This window comes from Gigantopelta aegis, chromosome 12 (genome assembly GCF_016097555.1).
Source record: "Gigantopelta aegis isolate Gae_Host chromosome 12, Gae_host_genome, whole genome shotgun sequence".
Classification (NCBI taxonomy): domain Eukaryota; kingdom Metazoa; phylum Mollusca; class Gastropoda; order Neomphalida; family Peltospiridae; genus Gigantopelta; species Gigantopelta aegis.
The window spans coordinates 47,635,563-47,658,884 of record NC_054710.1 but is presented as its reverse complement, the minus strand read 5'-3'; the positions used below and the strand labels follow the sequence as shown (position 1 = coordinate 47,658,884).

Genomic DNA, 23,322 nt, shown 5'->3' with positions numbered 1-23,322 from the left:
ATGGGCCCACCGACAAGGATCGATCCCAGACTGACCGCGCATCGAGCGAACGCTTTACCACTGGGCTACGTCCCGCCCCTTCCCTACATATGATGCCAGTCAGCTTTAGTGTGATTATTGTCGACTCCAGTCACGACATCAACGTTACATGTTGTTAACCAGTACCAGTGATACTTGTTTCGTACAGTCTGGGTGTTACGTATATATTTATTCCATACCAGAGAGTTATTTTCCAAATTGTGGACCAGCGAGTTAGCACGACTGTGTTTGTAGAAAGAATATTGTTAAATAAACCATAACCTGCATTTGTTTAGTTACGACTCGCATAAAAGTATGACGTCTTATATTAATATATATATAACACCAGTACAGAACTTAACCTCTCTAAACCGGATCCCTAAAAAAACTGACATTTGTCTTGCTTACAAGGGTGTCCGGTTTAGAAGGGGTTTTCTGTATACATACATACATACATACAGGTACGAAATTATTGGAAGGTAAAATTGGTTTAGCCTACTACAATATATATATATATATATATATATATATATATATATATATATATATATATATATATATATATATATATTCTGGTATTTTATTAATGTCTTTCCAATTTTTAGGTATATATGTGATAATGTTTCATAGTCTAAAAACGTCTCACCGATATATTCTTGCTTTAAGTCTATAAAAGGAGTAATGTGTCCCGTTTCAGAGAGAATGCCTCAAATATGTATAATACATTTATTATAACATTGTTTAATAAATAGTGTTAGTTTTTAAAAAAAGCATTATACCATGACTGTTCATCGATTATTTGCTCATAAGTCTCTATTTTCATATTTTGTCCTAATAAACGCAAGTTTATGTGTGACCTGAAGAAGATCTACATCACTGGCTGCTAGTGAATGTAACGTCAGACGCTGTTCCATTCCATTCCAAAAATTATTTACATGCTCCTATACCACGAAGGTTTCAAGCATGTCTGTCCTGGGCATAATCTCTGGCCTTTGCCAGTGACTACGTCCAGGACAGAGAAGGGGGGGGGGATAAGTTTGAGGTGGGCGGATTTTGGAATACGAATTTAGTTGTGTCCAGCGACTGCGCGGACCGACTAGTAGACACCGAAAATGGGCCGTGTTCTGACTGGCTGAATTTCGATTCCTTCGGGTCTAACTAGAAAAAGCTATAGTCTACAGAGAATAACTGCACCTAACATCATGTCCGGACTAAGAATTTAAACCCAAAAATAAGTTTGACTGCTCGACCGAAAAGGTTTTACGGTGATTTGAGCAATTGAACGGGCGCCAAAGTAAAATGCGTTGGACTATTTATGAAAAAAATAAACATACGAATTTTGAAGCTCGATCGAATTTTTTTTAAAGTCCAACTAAGAATAAAAAGGAGGTTACTTGTCCTAGTTAAGGTTGACGCAGCAGGACTCATGGTGAGTTGATGGGCTGATCAGTGCAGAAGTTGGGGAGTCCTTCCATCAAAAACTGGTTGTTACGTTCAAGGGCTCCTGTGTAGATGTCCCGCAGTACCATCTTTAAGATGCGATGAATGGTCGCGTTGGGCATCGTAGGCATCAGGAGTCCTTGTCTGTACAGCCCGTCCTGCTGCGATGTCACATAAAGTTGGTTGGAGTGGATGGCCTGCTGGAGCTGATACTTCCCTTGTCCAGTCGGAAGTTGGCGCCAGTGATTGTCTGACCAGGGACCCTTCAGTTGTTTGGTATCGGTGAAATCGCCAATGACCGCTCCTCTATACTTTGCTGGGAGTTTATCACATACGATAATCCAGTCGGGTTGGTCGGACTTCTTCGGTGAGGTAACCGATGACATCTTCCTCCTTTTGGATTCTCGCTGGATCTCCGCTGGTTTTTCAACAACAACCGGAGGTGGTGGTGGACTTTCCGGCGGGTCAATAATGACCACGTGTCCCGTGTCCATCGATGAAGGAACCTCAACAGGAGGAGCCTCCACTGTCAGTGGAGCTGACAGCTTTGGTCCCCCCTGGATGGTTCCTGGTGAGTGCTTCGGTCGAGTGGGTGAAGCCGGTGTAGCAGAATGAACCGCCCCCGGTGGGTTGGCCACCGGGTTTGGCTCACCCTGCACCGTTCCGCATCTCGCCCTCCTCTTCGGGACAGGTGGAGCCGCCCCTGGCGGTTGAGCCGCCAAGTTAGGCTCCCCCTGTGTAGTCTTAGGTCGCCTCCTCCGTCTACTACTGGTTGCGCGTCGCTTCGTCTCGCTGCCGTAATGTAGCGTCACGGTCGCTGAGTCTCCATTGTGCTCAATTCTATACTTGGCCAAAGGCCCAAGCGAACCCCTAGGGTGGGGTGGGGGGGGGGGGGGGGGGAGAGAAATCGCCACGTTCTCGGAACACAACCTAATCGTTCGAGAGAAACTGGAGGAAAAAAAAAACTGTTCCAATGTAAATATTCTTTCCAGGAAGCTACTTGCTTTTTTGTTTAAAAATGTTTAATTCAAGGCTAGTTCCGAATGGGAGCGAGGAATAGAGAATTGAAAAATAGTTTGATGTTACGCGAAGTATAAATGTTTGCTGTTCAACAATTATTGCTGAAAATGGAAAATTGAGGAAACGACCTGCCTGAAAATTGAGCAAACGTCCGTGATGCGCGCAACTCATTTCTTAGTAACCTGATAACCCATAGCAACGCCAGGGTTATCATGCTAGCAACGGAGGTGTTATCAGGCAGTGACATAATCACACTTCGAATTATCATGTAGGGGTTATCAGGTCACAGGAAGCATGGGTCTACACACACACCCACACCCACGCACAACACACGTGTTATATATATATATATATATATATATATATACATACATAATATCCATTGTGGTAACGGACCAAATCCATCTCACTCGCATTGTGACAATTTTAACCCCAGGCAAGTTACAATTGTAAACACGCCTACTGATTTAAATACCAAAGTGACGAAACTTGTCATGTTTTAAAAAAAAAAATTCGTTTATTACCTTTTTCTTTACGACTATTATTATCCAACCAGTGACTGCCCCGACACAGAACGATGAGGTTTACCACAACAGGTCTGTATTTTCTAATATTAAACACTGTATCCTACCCATGTTAACCAAAATATTATATTCAGGCATGACAACTGGTTAAATAAGATTTCAAACTTTTGTTATTGCAGATTTGTTATTGTTAGTGGTGGTGGTGATGTTTTTTTGTTGTTGTTGTTGTTGTTATTTATTTATTTATTTACTATTATTATTATTATTTTTATTGATTTATTATTATTATTATTATTATTATTATTTATTATTATTATTATTTGGGTTTTTTTAGGAGGGGGTTCTCGGTGGTTGTCTTTTTGTTAGAAAAATATTAAAAGAAAACAATGTTGTTTATTTATTAAAATTATATAGATTGGCATTCTTTGTACTGTATGCGGCGCGTGCGTGTGGTACGACTTTTACGTCTGCTGCGTCTGCGGCTTACGTTTTGGGCATATACACCATATACGATTATTTCATTACGGCCGACAGCATGCGTTTTGGGCATATACACCATATACGATTATTTCATTACGGCTGACAGCATGCGTTTTGGGCATATACACCATATACGATTATTTCATTACGGCTGACAGCATGCGTTTTGCAGAAGCACGCATATCGCACGCATCCAATCTAGACGCTTTCATTGATACTACTGTATTTCGGGGTTTTTGTTTTGTTTAGCAGGACCGCACGCACGCACTGCATGCAGTCTACATGAGCCTTAACAGAAATAGTATAAATCTATATAGTCTGATATGATGGGGGTGTTTTGGGTAGTTGGATAGAATTACCTCGGAAACTGATTGTAATACACTGCGTGAAAATCATGTTTCTTGTTTGTTGCTGAGGGTTTTTTTGGTTGTTTTTTGTTTTGTTTTGTTTTTTGTTTTTACGACACCACTAGAGCACATTGATTTATTGACCATCAATGTCAAACATTTGGTAATTTCGACATTAAGAGGAAACCCGCAAACATGTTCCGTTAGTAGCCAGGGATCTTTTATATGCATCACCCCACAGACACCCTTTGATATATCAGTCGTGGTGCACTGGCTGCAATGAAAATTAGCCCAATGGGTTCACCGACGGGGATCGATCTCAGACAGACCGCGCATTCAGCGAGCACTTTACCACTGGGCTACGTCTCGCCTCCTTATTGCAATCAGTAGGAAAGACATAAAACATTAAAGGGACATTCCTGAGTTTGTTACAATTTGTAAGATGTTATCGACTAACAGAGACTTTTTGACGACTAATTACATATCAAATGTATTTTTCGGCACAAAATATTAGTGGCTGTATATTAAACGTATTTCTGATCGTTCCAATATTTGTACTAGGTTAAATTTCATTTTGTTTCCTAAACCAGATTTTTTCAAATCCAGTTTGGGCTTCTTACAAATATTAAGACGACCAAAAACACATTGAATATACAGACACTGATATTCTAAACAAGAAAATATATTCAATATGTAAGTATAATCATAGAAATATTTTATTAGTCGGAAACATCTTACAAAATGCAGCAAACTCGGGAATGTTCAGATAAGTATTACTACATGTGATATTTTACCTTCTTTAGTTTTCAATAAAAAAAATTATACAAACAAACGAGATTTAAAAAAATAATGGCATGCAAGGAATGCGATGTCGGTTATGCCCCTTGTCTGAACTCTTATACCATTATGTATTAATACAAATCAATTTCCATTGCTTAAAACATTAACACGTTATAAGTAAACCAATATAATCTTGTTAAAACGGTGTATTTCATTCAGATTTGACCTCAATTATTTTTTGGTTCATGCAAGTATGAACCGAAAAACCCCCGATGTGCACACTGTATGACACCGCGTAGCATGATTAAAATACATACTATAAATGAAATGTATTATATTGAATTTGTTTTATTTGAATTACAATTTATCCATTTTATTTAGAGTTCTTGGTTGCCATTCATTTAAAGGCCAGTTTTCAGATGATACACACATTTTAAATGACTACTGAATTTACAAGCAGACCGCTTATTATATATGATTGATATCATATATATCATTAATACTTATCATTAATACTTATCATTAATACTTTGTATTGAAGTAGTAGTGGTTTTACAAATAATTAGTCATGACGTTCAGAAAATGAAACCTCCTTATAGACTGCATGCGGCTCCTGCGTGCGATCCAGCAAAAAAAAAACACCCCAAAAATAACAAACAATAAAAAACGACAAAAAAACAACAACAACAAACAAACAAACAACAACAAACAATCTGAGTACATTAGCTTTAGTGAGAACGTCTAGACGCGATTCGCGCGTTTACAAAACGAATGCGGCCAGCCACAATAAAATAGTCGTGTATGGTTTATATGCTGCCGCATCCAATCTATATAAGCATTTATCGTCCGTCCCACAGGGAACGCCTTTTCTTATACTTTGGAATTTACTACACATTATTTATTTCTCAGCAGATTGTATTGTAACTTGCACACAAAAATATTAATTTTGTGTTATTTCCAAAACACTTTTACTTTTCTTCTTATGTCAAACCAAATTTAAATTATTAAAATGTTTTATTTAACGACGCACTCAGCACATTTTATTTACGGTTATATGGTGTCAGACATATGGTTAGGGACCACACAGATTTTGAGAGGAAACCCGCTGTCGCCACTACATGGGCTACTCTTCCGATTAGTAGCAAGGGATCTTTTATTTGCGCTTCCCACAGGCAGGATAGCACAAACCATGGCCTTTGTTGAACCAGTTATGGATCACTGGTCGGTGCAAGTGGTTTACACCTACCCATTGAGCCTTGCGGAGCACTCACTCAGAGTCGGTATCTGGATTAAAAATCCCATGCCTCGACTGGGATCCGAACCCAGTACCTACCAGCCTGTAAACCGATGGCCTGCCACGACGCCACCGAGGCCGGTGCTTTAATATATGAAGGCAAGGCGTCATAATTATCAAATGTCATCTAATAACAGGTTTATTAATGAACGTGCTGTAGTGGTGTTGAGCGCTTACTTGATGCCCGGTTGGTCTGGGATCGATCCCCGTCGGTGGGCCCATCGAGCTATTTCTCGTTCACGTCAGTGCACTACGACTGGTATATCAAAGGCTGTGGTATGTGGTATCCTGTCTGTGGGACGGTACATATAAAAGATCCCTTGCTACTAATGGAAAAATGTAGCGGGTTTCCTCTCTGAGACTAAATGTCGAAATTACCAAATGTTTGACATCCAATAGCCTATGATTAATATATCAATATGCTCTAGTGGCGTCGTTTAACTAAACAGACTTTAAAAACTTTTAGTGGTGTTGTTAAAGTGACAGACCCTAGTTTTAAAACACTATGGTGTACACATTTATCACCATTATAACCGTTATTTTGATTATCCAATTCATATATTTTGTTTTAAAACGTACGTACCCCCGAGAAGTAACGGCTATGGAGACGAGCTCTAGTCTAAGGTGTTACAAAACAAACCTTAACTTTCCCTCCTGTTACATGAATGTCTCTTAAAATTAGCTGTGTTGAAAACGGAGAAAATGGTGACCAGAACCGGTTCTGGCCCAAGTTGAGTGAGCCATTTTTCACTAAACGTTTGCAAACTATATTGACTGGTTGTCGAAGTTGTCAGTCAGTTTATTGTGCAACTTCCCCACACGCAATGCTGTGGCAAATCTTGAAATTCGTGCAAAATCGCTAGCGCTAGCGCTATTTGGGAAAAATGAGTTGACCTGAAATCTTTTCACTATGTGTTTCCATTATTCTACCCACAATGTCAGTTGTAATCCATGTATTTATCCATGTATTTATATATACAGCTTCCTCCCTTTGTACAGTCTTGGTGTGGCTTGTCAATAAACTTACAGACGTAAACAACAATTTAGAGCGAACAATCTTGATGTTGTGGCTTGTCAATAAACTTACAGACGTAAACAACAATTTAGAGCGAACAAAATCACAAGAATAATTAAGGACCGACGTATCAACTCCCACTTTCACTATTGACATAAATGCACGCAAAATGCACAGTGCAGGATTTTGGGCGTGACATGGATTGATTCCAGACCGACCGCGCATCAAGCGAGTCCTTTACCACTGATGTATGTCACGGATACCTTGTTTCGTTTTTTCTTCTTTCTTTGTTTCTTCATATTTTTTTTTCTTTTTTTTCTGCACACACCAGGCCTGGTGCTTATAAAACTTTTCGAGTCTATACTCAAGACTCTAATAGAATCTGAGACGCTAATGTCATGACAACGCCATATAGTCCGGGAAGGCTATAATAAAAAATGGGGTAACCCAAAACAAATTGCAATAGTTTTCAAACATGTATTTTCTGATTCCCTAGTCATCTGGGAACATCACTTTCAAAATAGACCAAAATAGACTTAGTGGAACATATTATTTCAGAGGGCGGTCTGCACCAACCCCTGAAATAACAAATGGACTCTGAGCGGATCAGTAAAATTACCTATTATTGGTTTTGTTTCAATAGCATTAAATGTTTCATTTCAAACAATAATGTTGCCGTTTTGTTAGAATGTTATATATGTTCAAATACGCTCCATGTATACTTTCATGACAACAATTATTAATCACATCAATAACTGTTACAGTTTTGCATGAGTCTGTCAAGTACTGCAGAATTAACAGGTGTCTCACGTATGTCCATTTGCGTGTAACAAGACACTAGTCCACTGTTAGTTCGTCCTCCGAATCACTATCCACAACAGACAGTGATCTGTTTGAACACACGCCACGGTATTCACTGCAGGCCATGGAACAGTCCAGTCCGTTCTTTCTGCAGGTGCATCTCATTGTGTAGCAACCAGTTTTGCACACACATCTGATCACTTGCAGTAGGTGCTGTGGAGCTGGTGGATTGTCCGTCACAATTGGAACCAGTCTCCCTTCACTGACCTTCCATCCCCACTGCTCTGGGGGTACGTCCTGGTCTCCATTGCCTAGCCAGACTTGAACTTGTTGATACACTCTCAAGCTGTGGTATTTAGCAGCAGCTGATGTTGGGGGTAGAGTACGTGGCTCAACTGCTGCAGTGCTGCATGCCGTCTTCTCATAAAACCTGCGAAGCCTGAGGCTGTCGAGGGTTTCATCCTTCTCACCGTTGTACAAGGGGACGAGTGCATGGATCCCTGCCTTGATGACATCTTCTGGGCTTGAGCTGGAATCCATGAACACTTCAGCTTGTCTAGCAAAGAAGATGTCACTCTTCACTTTGACCACTGCCTTGTTTTTGCCGATTCCATACAGTCTTGACGTGGTATCGCATCCAAGTACGGCATGGAGAAAGATAATACTGCTGCAGACAGTACTCCCCAGGTGGCATCTTGTTGCTGACATGTTCCAGCACCTTTGAGGCTTTTTACTTTCTCTTTTGACGTTTGGCTTGAACCACACATTGTACTTGGCATGCCCAGCATGGTGGATCAGGAGAACCAATATGTCTGTGTCATCTGCAATGACAACCGTGTCTATGTGTTCAGCACAATCCACAGCCACCTCCACTACCAAAAGGTCTGCATAACCCTTTGCATGGTGAACGCCACAGCCAGCTGTCTCCAATCTGTTGCCTAGCATGGTAATAAACCGTTGCTTGTTCTGTTGGTTTGAGAGAAATTCATCTTTTTTGGTCTGCAGTGCCATGGTATCATCAAAGTGCACTGCTGCGCCAATGCAGCTACCACTTCTTCGTGCGTGTGTACAATCCTTTGTGCTGGGCGAGTCTCGGTAGCCGTCAAAAACAACAATGGCTTTTCCATATCTGTGAGTAACATACTCCTTGTACATCGTCATAATCTCATCCCAGAGAGCACCCTTTGTCCACGGTATTCTGTGAAGGAGAGCACCTCCATCGAGGACATACTGGACTTGGTCAGGAGGTTTGAGGGATTCTGCAATTGTTGGAGACCACAGACTATCAGCTAGACTCGCTTTATTAGCAGACCTCATCACGTCTGAAGATTCAAACAAAGCAGGTGGATAGGAGCACATCTCATATGTGAAGGTATCTGGTAATTCACCACATCTATCGCCAGCAGCTAACAAACGTTGGAAGAGGAGCAGAGGATCCACACTGACAACTTCGTCTCTGATCTTCACTGAACCTATTGTTCCCATTGTAACAGCTTGATCCTTCTTTCTGAATGTGTGCTCAACTAGCTTTTGATTGGTCATTGACTGCATTATTTTCTGTCCCACATGTTTAGCAGTGTCACAATTCACAAAGGCATGTGCTGTTACACCAGTTGCAATGTTTCTCAACGACATTGGAATCTCTGTGCTGAAGGGATTTCTCTGTGTCAGGTATTGCAACAGGTCTTGGATATCACTGGAATCTTTGGCCATTCTGGCACTGTTGGTCTCCTTGTGCTGTTCACTGGTGGTGAATGTCGTCCCAGTGGCATCTTGCATTGCACTGTTGATCTCTGCACAGGCAGGAGTGGAGAGAACCCAGATGAGGCGTTGAGTGTCTGTTATTCCTCGTCCTCTCGTCAGGCCTCCGCGTGTTTTCAAAGCGCGCATAAGACACTGCTCTATTGCAAGATCGGTTGAAATGCCCGCCCAAAGCCTATCAGACCGGCGCACCACATGAATTCCATCCATGAAGTGTTTGTGTATCTCGGGTAGATCTGTCTCAAGTTTCAGCATTTTTTGTAGATACATATGAACGCTTTTCACATAGAAACTGTGGCCAGATGCCGCGAGGTATGGCAGCATGTCATACGGACACTGAAGATGAAGCGCCCAATGTCCAAGCCTCTCCACTTTGATAAATCTTCGGAGCAGGTCTACCATGTCCATATATTGGAGCCAAAGTCTTGCCATTCGGCACTCTCCCAACCTCTTTTTCTCTTTCTCCACGTTTTCTCGAAGAGCGTGCATGGCGTCATTTTCCTCCACGTCAGAAGAAGAAATTGATTCTGACAGTATTCCCTCCAACAGGTTTGTCAAGAGAGAAAGAAGGGTATCGTCAACAGCAGCATCAGTGGGATTTAAAACATCTGGTGTGGGTGGTTTCTCAACAGTACTGTCATCATCAGAGTGGACGCTTGCATCTGGTTGCGATGGTACTGAAAGCTCGGACAGGTCAATGTTCAGAGCACTTGAAGTCACCATTGTATTCAGGGCTGCATCGACAAGCAAATGACCTCTAACAGCACGACTGACTGCTTTGCCTGAGAGCATGTGTCCGACAGTGTTGCCAGCATACACCACTTCCAGCAGCTCCTGTAGGCCAGATCCTTCCATCAAGTGACCAATAGATCCCAGGAAACTCATTTGAGTATGGAAGCCTCCCAGACGAATGACAGCTGGCTGTAATTCTGGCATGCTCTCTACCATGGTATGTGCCTTCCACCATAGCGGCTGATCAAACGTGACCACTGGGTATGACTGGTGCCGTTGTGCATGCGAAGATATAAACTTCAAGGTAGAGTAAATGCAAGACAGGTCATTTGGGTCCATGTCGATCATGGGGAGAAATATGACTGATGAAGTTCCAGGAATTTTAAATAATATTTTGTTGCAGATTTTTCGTCAAAATACACCGTATTTGGCGTCCATCTTACATCTATGCAAATACGGAAAATCTATTCCCGTGAAACCACTAGAATTATTTTTTTGCTCAAAATACACTAAATATGGCGGCCATCTTGGATTTATGCAAATGAGGAATACTCCAATCTTCAAATTTTTATTTTTAATGAACTTACCATACCTCAAATACCCTGAATTGATGTTAAATTTATTCCCATGAGGACATTAGAATTTTGTTTAGTTTTATTTCTAAAATAATAGATTTTTGCGTGGTGGCCATCTTGATGACGTCTAAAAATATGTTCCACTAAGTCTATTTTGGTCTATTTTGAAACTGATGCTCCCAGATGTATAAGGAATCAGAAAAACCATGGTTGGAAACTATTGCAATTTCTTTTTGGTAATATACCAGATTGCCCGGACTAATACGAATTGTATGCGTGTGACGTCATTAAAGATTGAGCCTGGACTCTAAAAGTTGACCCGACTCAGTTTTGACATAAACAAATTGTTTGTTAACGCTGTCATGTTGACAGAGTATGATTGCCGTGTTTTGTTGCGAAACACTTTATTACGTTATTCACACGAGTGACATGTTGACAACCACCGTCTCATATATGTTTATATAAATATTTTTTTGTTATAAAACTTCAAACCTGTAAGTTTAATATCATAAGTAAAACAGAACAAAGAGGAAAAAAGATAATGTTGTGTCAGATACTTAGTTTCTTGGTAGATTTAAAAAAATATAAAACCAAGTAAAAAAAACAACCCAGACATAAATTCAACTCAACTCAACTCAGTTCACTTCAACTCGATTTAACTTAATTGTTAATAAAAAAAAAACCCAAATGAAATAAATAAATATACGCATACATACATACACACACACACACACACACACACACACACACACATATATATATATATATATATATATATATATATATATACATATATACATACATATATACATACATACATTCATACATACATAGTTTTGTTTTGTGGTTGAGTGTGTGTATGTGTGTGTGTATGTGGGGGGTTGTGGTTTTTGTCTGAGTTTTCTTGCATTACATATGTGTGTCTGGTGTTATGTTTCTTTGTTCCAGCGCACCTGGCGGTTCTAGTGGTGTCGGCGTGTATCCTGATAACCCACACACAGCGCCAACCGAACCCCCCGGTCTCCGCCGAATCAGGATCGAAAAACAACGCGTCGCCCGCTGGAGGTGTGTGCGGATCCTGTAGTAATTTTTAGATAGATTCTCGCCACCACCCCTACATTTCCGGACCGTAGGACCGATATCTGAAAACGTGGGACACGGGCTATGGGGGAGACGGGAGGAAAGGAAGAGATTTTTAAAAATCTTTGCAGGCGTGTGTGTAGGATTATTTGCGGGGTGGGGAGTTTATAGGGGGGTCGAGTCATGATAAAAACGAAAATTTGTTTGAGCACACGCGCCTGCTTTGGGTGGCTTTAAACACAATTTCCTAGCATACTGAGAACAAAATAGCAACGTTTTGCAAGATGTCTATTGCCAAGACAAAGAGCCCCCAAAAACCCAAAAAATCAAACACCAAAACCAAACAAACGAACCAAAAAACAAAACAAAAAACCACAAAAAATAACAAAAACCAACACATGAAAAACGTATAACATTTTTTATTTTGTGTTTTACGAGATACAATTTTTAACAGATGAATATACTTAGATAATTTTACACTTTGAAATACACATTACGAGACCAGATAGTGAGGAATTAATATTTCAAGGAAATAAGTCGATTTTAGCCCCGAACACCTTAAGATATTGAAGTACCTTTAAATTTCTATCAAAGTTCAATCAATCTGTCAATCTACCAGTCAGTCAGTTAGTTACATAGTCAGTTAGACAGTCATTCAGTTATACAGTCAAACAGTTAGACAGTCGGTCATCCAGTCAGTTAGACAGTCATTCAGTTATACAGTCAAACAGTTAGACAGTTGGTCATCCAGTCAGTTAGACAGTCATTCAGTTATACAGTCAAACAGTTAGACAGTCGGTCATCCAGTCAGTTAGACAGTCATTCAGTTATACAGTCAAACAGTTAGACAGTCGGTCATCCAGTCAGTTAGACAGTCAGCCAGTTATACAGTCAAACAGTTACACAGTCATTCAGTTATAGTCAAACAGTTACACAGTCAGCCAGTTATACAGTCAAACAGTTAGGCAGTCAGCCAGTTATACAGTCAAACAGTTAGACAGTCATTCAGTTAGACAGTCATTCAGTTATACAGTCAAACAGTTAGACAGTTATTCAGTTATACAGTCTATCAGTTAGACAGTCATTCAGTTATACAGTCAAACAATTAGACAGTCATTCAGTTATACAGTCAAACAGTTAGACAGTCATTCAGTTATACAGTCTATCAGTTAGACAGTCATTCAGTTATACAGTCAAACAGTTAGACAGTCATTCAGTTATACAGTCTATCAGTTAGACAGTCATTCAGTTATACAGTCAAACAGTTAGACCCTCATTCAGTTATACCCTCAAACAGGTAGACAGTCATTCAGTTATACAGTCTATCAGTTAGACAGTCATTCAGTTATACAGTCAAACAGTTAGACAGTCGGTCATCCAGTCAGTTAGACAGTCATTCAGTTATACAGTCAAACAGTTAGACAGTCGGTCATCCAGTCAGTTAGACAGTCAGCCAGTTATACAGTCAAACAGTTACACAGTCATTCAGTTATAGTCAAACAGTTACACAGTCAGCCAGTTATACAGTCAAACAGTTAGGCAGTCAGCCAGTTATACAGTCAAACAGTTAGACAGTCATTCAGTTAGACAGTCATTCAGTTATACAGTCAAACAGTTAGACAGTTAATCAGTTATACAGTCTATTAGTTAGACAGTCATTCAGTTATACAGTCAAACAATTAGACAGTCATTCAGTTATACAGTCAAACAGTTAGACAGTCATTCAGTTATACAGTCTATCAGTTAGACAGTCATTCAGTTATACAGTCAAACAGTTAGACAGTCATTCAGTTATACAGTCTATCAGTTAGACAGTCATTCAGTTATACAGTCAAACAGTTAGACCCTCATTCAGTTATACCTTCAAACAGTTAGACAGTCATTCAGTTATACAGTCTATCAGTTAGACAGTCATTCAGTTATACAGTCAAACAGTTAGACAGTCGGTCATCCAGTCAGTTAGACAGTCATTCAGTTATACAGTCAAACAGTTAGACAGTCGGTCATCCAGTCAGTTAGACAGTCAGCCAGTTATACAGTCAAACAGTTACACAGTCATTCAGTTATAGTCAAACAGTTACACAGTCAGCCAGTTATACAGTCAAACAGTTAGACAGTCAGCCAGTTATACAGTCAAACAGTTAGACAGTCATTCAGTTAGACAGTCATTCAGTTATACTTTCAAACAGTTAGACAGTTATTCAGTTATACAGTCAAACAGTTAGACAGTCATTCAGTTATACAGTCTATCAGTTAGACAGTCATTCAGTTATACAGTCAAACAGGTAGACAGTCATTCAGTTATACAGTCAAACAGTTAGACAGTCATTCAGTTATACAGTCTATCAGTTAGACAGTCATTCAGTTATACAGTCAAACAGTTAGACAGTTATTCAGTTATACAGTCTATCAGTTAGACAGTCATTCAGTTATACAGTCAAACAATTAGACAGTCATTCAGTTATACAGTCAAACAGTTAGACAGTCATTCAGTTATACAGTCTATCAGTTAGACAGTCATTCAGTTATACAGTCAAACAGTTAGACAGTCATTCAGTTATACAGTCTATCAGTTAGACAGTCATTCAGTTATACAGTCAAACAGTTAGACCCTCATTCAGTTATACCTTCAAACAGTTAGACAGTCATTCAGTTATACAGTCTATCAGTTAGACAGTCATTCAGTTATACAGTCAAACAGTTAGACAGTCGGTCATCCAGTCAGTTAGACAGTCATTCAGTTATACAGTCAAACAGTTAGACAGTCGGTCATCCAGTCAGTTAGACAGTCAGCCAGTTATACAGTCAAACAGTTACACAGTCATTCAGTTATAGTCAAACAGTTACACAGTCAGCCAGTTATACAGTCAAACAGTTAGGCAGTCAGCCAGTTATACAGTCAAACAGTTAGACAGTCATTCAGTTAGACAGTCATTCAGTTATACAGTCAAACAGTTAGACAGTTATTCAGTTATACAGTCTATCAGTTAGACAGTCATTCAGTTATACAGTCAAACAATTAGACAGTCATTCAGTTATACAGTCAAACAGTTAGACAGTCATTCAGTTATACAGTCTATCAGTTAGACAGTCATTCAGTTATACAGTCAAACAGTTAGACAGTCATTCAGTTATACAGTCTATCAGTTAGACAGTCATTCAGTTATACAGTCAAACAGTTAGACCCTCATTTAGTTATACCTTCAAACAGTTAGACAGTCATTCAGTTATACAGTCTATCAGTTAGACAGTCATTCAGTTATACAGTCAAACAGTTAGACAGTCGGTCATCCAGTCAGTTAGACAGTCATTCAGTTATACAGTCAAACAGTTAGACCCTCATTTAGTTATACAGTCAAACAGTTAGACAGTCATTCAGTCAAACAGTTCAGTTATACAGTCAAACAGTTAGACAGTCAGCCAGTTATACAGTCAAACAGTTAGACAGTCATTCAGTTATACAGTCAGACAGTTATTCAGTTATACAGTCAAACAGTTAGACAGTCATTCAGTTATCACAGTTCACAGTCTTCAGTTTTACAACAGTTAGACAGTCATTCAGTTATACAGTCTATCAGTTAGACAGTCATTCAGTTATACAGTCAAACAGTTAGACAGTCATTCAGTCAGTTAGACAGTCATTCAGTTATACAGTCAAACAGTTAGACAGTCGGTCATCCAGTCAGTTAGACAGTCATTCAGTTATACAGTCAAACAGTTAGACCCTCATTTAGTTATACCTTCAAACATTTAGACAGTCATTCAGTTATACAGTCAAACAGTTAGACAGTCATTCAGTTATACAGTCTATCAGTTAGACAGTCATTCAGTTATACAGTCAAACAGTTAGACAGTCATTCAGTTATACAGTCAAACAGTTAGACAGTTATTCAGTTATACAGTCTATCAGTTAGACAGTCATTCAGTTATACAGTCAAACAGTTAGACAGTCATTCAGTTATACAGTCAAACAGTTAGACAGTCATTCAGTTATACAGTCTATCAGTTAGACAGTCATTCAGTTATACAGTCAAACAGTTAGACAGTCATTCAGTTATACAGTCAGACAGTCATTCAGTTATACAGTCAAACAGTTAGACAGTCATCAAACAGTTAGACAGTCATTCAGTTATACCTTCAAACAGTTAGACAGTCATTCAGTTATACAGTCTATCAGTTAGACAGTCATTCAGTTATACAGTCAAACAGTTAGACAGTCGGTCATCCAGTCAGTTAGACAGTCATTCAGTTATACAGTCAAACAGTTAGACAGTCGGTCATCCAGTCAGTTAGACAGTCAGCCAGTTATACAGTCAAACAGTTAGACAGTCATTCAGTTATAGTCAAACAGTTACACAGGCAGTCCAGTTATACAGTCAAACAGTTAGACAGTCAGCCAGTTATACAGTCAAACAGTTAGACAGTCATTCAGTTAGACAGTCATTCAGTTATACTTCCAAACAGTTAGACAGTCATTCAGTTATACAGTCAAACAGTTAGACAGTCATTCAGTTATACAGTCAAACAGTTAGACAGTCATTCAGTTTTACAGTCTATCAGTTAGACAGTCATTCTGTTATACAGTCAAACAGTTAGACAGTCATTCAGTTATACAGTCAAACAGTTAGACAGTCATTCAGTTATACAGTCTATCAGTTAGACAGTCATTCAGTTATACAGTCAAACAGTTAGACAGTCATTCAGTTATACAGTCAAACAGTTAGACAGTCATTCAGTTATACAGTATATCAGTTAGACAGTCATTCAATTATACAGTCAAACAGTTAGACAGTCATTCAGTTATACAGTCTATTAGTTAGACAGTCATTCAGTTATACAGTCAAACAGTTAGACAGTCATTCAGTTATACAGTATATCAGTTAGACAGTCATTCAGTTATACAGCCAAACAGTTAGACAGTCATTCAGTTATACAGTCAAACAGTTAGACAGTCATTCAGTTATACAGTCTATCAGTTAGACAGTCATTCAGTTATACAGTCAAACAGTTAGACAGTCATTCAGTTATACAGTCTATCAGTTAGACAGTCATTCAGTTATACAGTCAAACAGTTAGACCCTCATTTAGTTATACCTTCAAACAGTTAGACAGTCATTCAGTTATACAGTCTATCAGTTAGACAGTCATTCAGTTATACAGTCAAACAGTTAGACAGTCGGTCATCCAGTCAGTTAGACAGTCATTCAGTTATACAGTCAAACAGTTAGACAGTCGGTCATCCAGTCAGTTAGACAGTCAGCCAGTTATACAGTCAAACAGTTACACAGTCATTCAGTTATAGTCAAACAGTTACACAGGCAGCCAGTTATACAGTCAAACAGTTAGACAGTCAGCCAGTTATACAGTCAAACAGTTAGACAGTCATTCAGTTAGACAGTCATTCAGTTATACTTTCAAACAGTTAGACAGTTATTCAGTTATACAGTCAAACAGTTAGACAGTCATTCAGTTATACAGTCAAACAGTTAGACAGTCATTCAGTTTTACAGTCTATCAGTTAGACAGTCATTCTGTTATACAGTCAAACAGTTAGACAGTCATTCAGTTATACAGTCAAACAGTTAGACAGTCATTCAGTTATACAGTCTATCAGTTAGACAGTTATTCAGTTATACAGTCAAACAGTTAGACAGTCATTCAGTTATACAGTCAAACAGTTAGACAGTCATTCAGTTATACAGTATATCAGTTAGGCAGTCATTCAGTTATACAGTCAAACAGTTAGACAGTCATTCAGTTATACAGTCTATTAGTTAGACAGTCATTCAGTTATACAGTCAAACAGTTAGACAGTCATTCAGTTATACAGTATATCAGTTAGACAGTCATTCAGTTATACAGCCAAACAGTTAGACAGTCATTCAGTTATACAGTCAAACAGTTAGACAGCCAGTCAGTTAGCCAGTCTGTTACACAGTCAATCAGTTAGAGAGTTAGTCAGTTAGACAGTCAGTCAGTTAGCCAGTCAGTTACACAGTCAATCAGGTCAGCCTGCTAGTCAATCAAATATATAATCAGCCAGTTAGACATTTAGTCAGTAAGTCAGTCAGTTAGACATTCAGTTAGTAAGACATACATACAGTCAGTCGGTTAGACAGACAGTCAGTCAGCTAGACAATTAGACAGTCTGTCAGTCAGTTGAATAGTATGCCACTCAGACAGCTATACATGCAGTTAACCAGTCAGTTAGTTAGACAGCCAATCAGTCAGACAATCTGTCTGTCTGTCTGTCTATCTATCTGTCAACCAAACGAAGCAATCAATCAATTTTATTTATTTATTTACATTTATTTATTTACATTTATTTATTTATTTATTTACATTTATTTATTTATTTATTTACTGTTCATAGCAAGACGTCCACCTATAGATACCGATGGTGCCGTCTATCAGAAGACCGTTGGCGGGGTGACATTTCGAATTGTGGCAATGTGCCAAGATTTCGAGATCCTGATGGATAAAAACATGATGGAGTTTGACACGGTTCAGAATGGATGCCGATTGTAAGTATCTCAAAACGTCTCTTCTATTAATTCAGTGGTTAGAGGTTATTCAATATTTTGAGTTTTATTAAAGTTTTAACGAAAATATTCATCAGTTTTAAATGTAAATGCTATTTTGAATTATAAACAAGTATAAAATACTATAACGATTTCTGTTTGTATGCATGCTGAGCTAGACTACAGTATCAGGTTGAATATGGACTTTCTATGTAAACTGTAAATTCAAAATATTAACAGGTACTTGTTCCTCTTAAACACTATCTAAAACCTTGTCTAAACTTTCTTGCTTGGAGTATTTAGTTTTTCACATCTAGTCATGAATGAATTAATGAATGTTTAATGACATCCCAGCACAAAACCTTCATCAGTTCACGGGCGTAAAACAATGGTAAATATATAAACAAAATGATGATGATCATCATCAATATAAAAATTCTTAATTATAAGTTCTGTTAAAACAGTGCAAAGAGATGTGCAAAACTAGTAAGTTTATAAAAATAAAATTCAACGTCTCGTAAAAATTAAGTTCTGGTTGAACAGAAACGATTCCAACACATTTCGTGTTCTAAATATATTTTTCCTTGTCGGTCCCAAATGATTACACTCCACCAAACCGTGGCAAACCTTCCTGTGTGCATAATCTCTCTCTCTCTCTCTCTCTCTCTCTCTCTCTCTCTCTCTCTCTCTCTCTCTCTCTCTCTCTCTCTCTCTCTCTCTCTCTCTCTCTCTCTCTCTCTCTCTCTCTCTGTGTTATGATATGTGACATGCGATTATTTCAATGATTTCAAGCATAGAAAGTCCGCATTCCATGTAAAATAGGCATTGCCGTAGCCAGGCTGTTATGGCCAATCAAATAGCATGATACATATCATTTCGACAATATTGCACTATGACGTTTCACCTCTAGGAGTAGTTTGAGATAGCTCCTTCTAAAAAGTAATTCCTTCATTTCCTCAGTGTTGTGATTTGGCCCAAACACCTCAAGGTGACCGACTCGTTCTCCTACAGGCCTCCTAACACGGCGCCCTGACCCTTCGTATCAAAAGGTACCGTATGTCAAAAAACATAATCATTGAGGAAGGAGAGTAAACTTGAAGGAGCTGTCGCAAACACCTAGTATAAAGTTAGAATCTTATTAAATATATAAAATTGTATTTTCTATGACATAAACTCCTTCGTGTTTACTTTCTTTTCCTTTTGCATTTCGTTAATGTTGTATTATGTATGTTTTATATGTGGCATTAGTATATCACTATCGCAGGCGTATGAAATGGCGCTTAAACGGACGATTGAAAAGGAATTGGTTCTGATAGTCGTTAAGTTAACTTTGATGTGAACAATAATGACGGAGCCTCCGTCTAGACACGCCCATCTCATACGCCTATGATTACTCGAGATCTTCCCCTCCTCAGTCACTGAAAAGAATCAAAGTTTAGTTTCGGTCGACCCAAACTTTTGTCAAAACAAGAATCTAGTTACAAGGAACCGGCCTCGGTGGCGCAGTGGTTAGGCCATCGGACTACAGGCTGGTAGGTACAAGGTTCGCAGCCCGGTACCGGCTCCAACCCAGAGTGAGTTCTTAAGGGCTCAATGGGTAGGTGTAAGCCCACTACACCCTCTTCTCTCTCACTGACCACTAACCAACTAACAACTAACCCACTGTCCTAGGCAGACAGCCAAGATAGCTGAGGTGTGTGCCCAGACAGCGTGCTTGAACCTTAACTGGATATAAATACGAAAATAAGTTGAAATGAAAGATACAAAGGATCGGATTGGCTCCACAGAATCACCGATAGACTGGTCGTGGTGGACTGGTTACATTGAAGCTGTCGGACATTATTTATGTAGCGTAGCACAATCGACTACACATTAGGTGAATCGTTTTGTTCTGATTTTGTTTTCTTTAAACTTGAGTTTTGTGCTTGTAATCCAGTTAAGGTTCAAACACGCTATCCTGAGCACACATCTCAGTTATCACGGCTGCCTGTTGACAGCACTTTATTCACTAAGGTTAGTTGCTAGCGAAAGAGGTTGGCGTAGTGCTTACATCCAATTAAGGTTCAAGCACGCTGACTTGGGTACATGCCTCGGCTATGTGGGCTGTCTGTCCAATGGTTAGTTGTTTGTTGTCGGTGTAGTGACATTACTCACAACTATGCTGTTGGCTGGAGCCAAACTGACCAGAATCTTGTTTTAATAAGAGGCAAGGCTGACCGAGACTAAAACAAAATGTAAATTCCTGTAAACACTTTTTGTCCTAAGCACTCTGACATTCCCGCCTCCACCCCGGAGACCCAGGAGGTACAGGAGGACCGCAGGTCGTAGACTGGTTCCACAGCACCGGCCACAATACCAGTCGAGTTATCGATCCACTAACCCGTATGTAAGACAGAGGAGAGCTTAAAGATGGCGGAATGGATTGCAGCGGTTTGGTTGAAATATTACAATAAGTAATAGCATTGTGTAATTGTATTTAAATATTAGTCCGTGGGCCAGGCCCACTGAATTTTAGTTATTGTACTATCTGGGGGGACCAAACATCACGGTGTTTTTTTCATGAAATAAACATCTCATTGATACATTCTGATATGATGGACACCAGAAAAGGTCTATTTTCAAGGTCAAATAAAGGTCACCATACATCTATGCTGTTAATCACATAAACACGAGATCGTAGATTTTACTTCAGACTTCTTCAATGAACAGACCGGCCTCGGTGGCGTCGTGGTTAGGCCATCGGTCTACAGGCTGGTAGGTATTGGGTTCGGATCCCAGTCGAGGCATGGGATTTTTAATCCAGATACCGACTCCAAACCCTGAGTAAGTGCTCCGCAAGGCTCAATGGGTAGGTGTAAACCACTTGCACCGACCAGTGATCCATAACTGGTTCAACAAAGGCCATGGTTTGTGCTATCCTGCCTGTGGGAAGCGCAAATAAAATATCTCTTGCTGCTAATCGGAAAGAGTAGCCCATGTAGTGGCGACAGCGGGTTTCCTCTCAAAATCTGTGTGGTCCTTAACCATATGTCTGACGCCATATAACCATAAATAAAATATGTTGAGTGCGTCGTTAAATAAACCATTTCTTTCTTTCTTTTCTTTCCTTCAGTGAACAGAGCTTATATGATAGATCGTAGATCTTACTTCAGACTCCTTCAGTGAACAGAGCTCATACGATAGATCGTAGATCTTACTTCAGACTCCTTCAGTGAACAGAGCTCATACGATAGATCGTAGATCTTACTTCAGACTCCTTCAGTGAACAGAGCTCATACGATAGATCGTAGATCTTACTTCAGACTCCTTCAGTGAACAGAGCTCATACGATAGATCGTAGATCTTACTTCAGACTCCTTCAGTGAACAGAGCTCATACGATAGATCGTAGATCTTACTTCAGACTCCTTCAATGAACAGAGCTCATACGATAGATCGTAGATCTTACTTCAGACTCCTCCAATGAACAGAGCTCATACAATATATCGTAGATCTTACTTCAGACTCCTTCAATGAACAGAGCTTATATGGAAAGAAGGAAAGAAATGTTTTATTTAACGACGCATTCAACACATTTTATTTACGGTTATATAGCGTCAGACATATGGTTAAGGACCACACAGATATTGAGAGCGGAAACACGCTGTCGCCACTTCATGGGCTACTCTTTTCGATTAGCAGCAAGGGATCTTTTATATGCACCATCCCATGGACAGGATAGCACATACCACGGCCATTGATGTACCAGTCGTGGTGCACTGGTTGGAGCGAGAAATAGGCCCAATGGGCCCATTGACGGGTATCGATCCCAAATCGACCGCACATCAAGCGAGCGGTTTCCAACGGGGGTATGCACCCCCCCCCCCCCCCCCGAGCTTATATGATACTATTGTTTACATATGTTTATTAGTGTTGTTGCAAGATGTTTAATTTCAGGGGCAGATCTAGAACTTATATGAAAAGGAGGATTCCAGGGGTGGTATTTGGGTGGGAGGTTTGTTTTAATATATCATTATTATATGTAGTACAATCTAGTATTACATATGTTTTGATTGTTGAATATGAGTATTAAATACATTATGTTAGTCAGTGTCTAAAATCAGTCGCGTTGTAAAAGGACTGAAATGTTCAGGTAGCCTAATTTGTAAAGTGACTGATTAACTCGGGCAATTTGCAACTTATCTAAACTAATTCAGTCTTTTTATAAATTGACTGGAAAATCAGTCTTTTTATTTGACAGACTGATTGAAAATGAATACGGAGAAAGAAAACGAAACGAAAATGAAAGTATTATTTGTATTTTATCACAACTTCGCGCATCTGTTGTAATTCACATTTGTGCTTTTAATGGAAAATAATTTTGACTGATTTTTATTTTTTATAGGCGGGTCCTCTGAATTTTACTCATGCTATTTAGCAATAATGTGCATTTGACGTTTTGTACATATGTAACGCTCTCCCCCTCCCCCATGCTTTTAAAACATTACACCCCCCCCCCCCCCCCCACCCCCCACACACACACAAAACAATCTCACCAAGTTTGTTAGATATTTTTGAAATGTTGATATAAATGTCTTATTGTCTTTATTTTCTTTTTAGGTCGACCAAGGTATACTGCGTCTTCACTGAGCTAATTAAATTGACGACAGATTCATAGCCGATATCTATATATATAAACAGTTAGTGACATAATACAAGAAATTACAACATAAAATACCTAACATATTTTAGTTTTGTGTTTGTTTTTTCTTCCACACCCGTTGGCGAGAACATCATTTGTTATTTATGATAACACGCATCATCAATAACACACTTCTACATGTGTAATATCGATTTAAAGACATTTTATTGGATGGACAGGCTGCCACAGCCAAACCATCAAAACTGATTGCTCTGTGACGTTTAAGTTGCTACTAACTTGAAACTGATTGTTCT

General features: G+C 39.3%; 1 protein-coding gene across 2 annotated transcripts; it reads left to right on the top strand.

Moving 5' to 3' along the window:
- The first annotated feature begins 2,965 nt into the window (after positions 1–2,965).
- On the top strand, positions 2,966–23,117 carry LOC121386825. Of its 2 annotated transcripts, none has more exons than XM_041517836.1 (5): positions 2,966–3,074; positions 11,736–11,852; positions 18,241–18,391; positions 20,654–20,841; positions 22,987–23,117. In XM_041517836.1, exons 1-4 carry the CDS (start codon positions 3,056–3,058, stop codon positions 20,793–20,795), a joined length of 429 nt encoding a protein of 142 aa, XP_041373770.1. In that variant the 5' UTR covers positions 2,966–3,055; the 3' UTR covers positions 20,796–20,841; positions 22,987–23,117. The 2 variants fall into 2 exon arrangements, with proteins under 2 accessions (XP_041373770.1, XP_041373771.1); XM_041517837.1 differs by lacking the exon at positions 20,654–20,841 and adding an exon at positions 19,349–19,437.
- The last annotated feature ends 205 nt before the right edge of the window (positions 23,118–23,322 follow it).

What these genes read in the sequence shown, in the direction of transcription:
- LOC121386825 (XM_041517836.1), top strand. An exon ending in CAACGCGTCGCCCGCTGGAG is followed by an intron (nt 11,853 to 18,240) that starts GTGTGTGCGGAT and finishes TACTGTTCATAG; the next exon opens with CAAGACGTCCACCTATAGAT. An exon ending in GTTCAGAATGGATGCCGATT is followed by an intron (nt 18,392 to 20,653) that starts GTAAGTATCTCA and finishes TTTTGTCCTAAG; the next exon opens with CACTCTGACATTCCCGCCTC.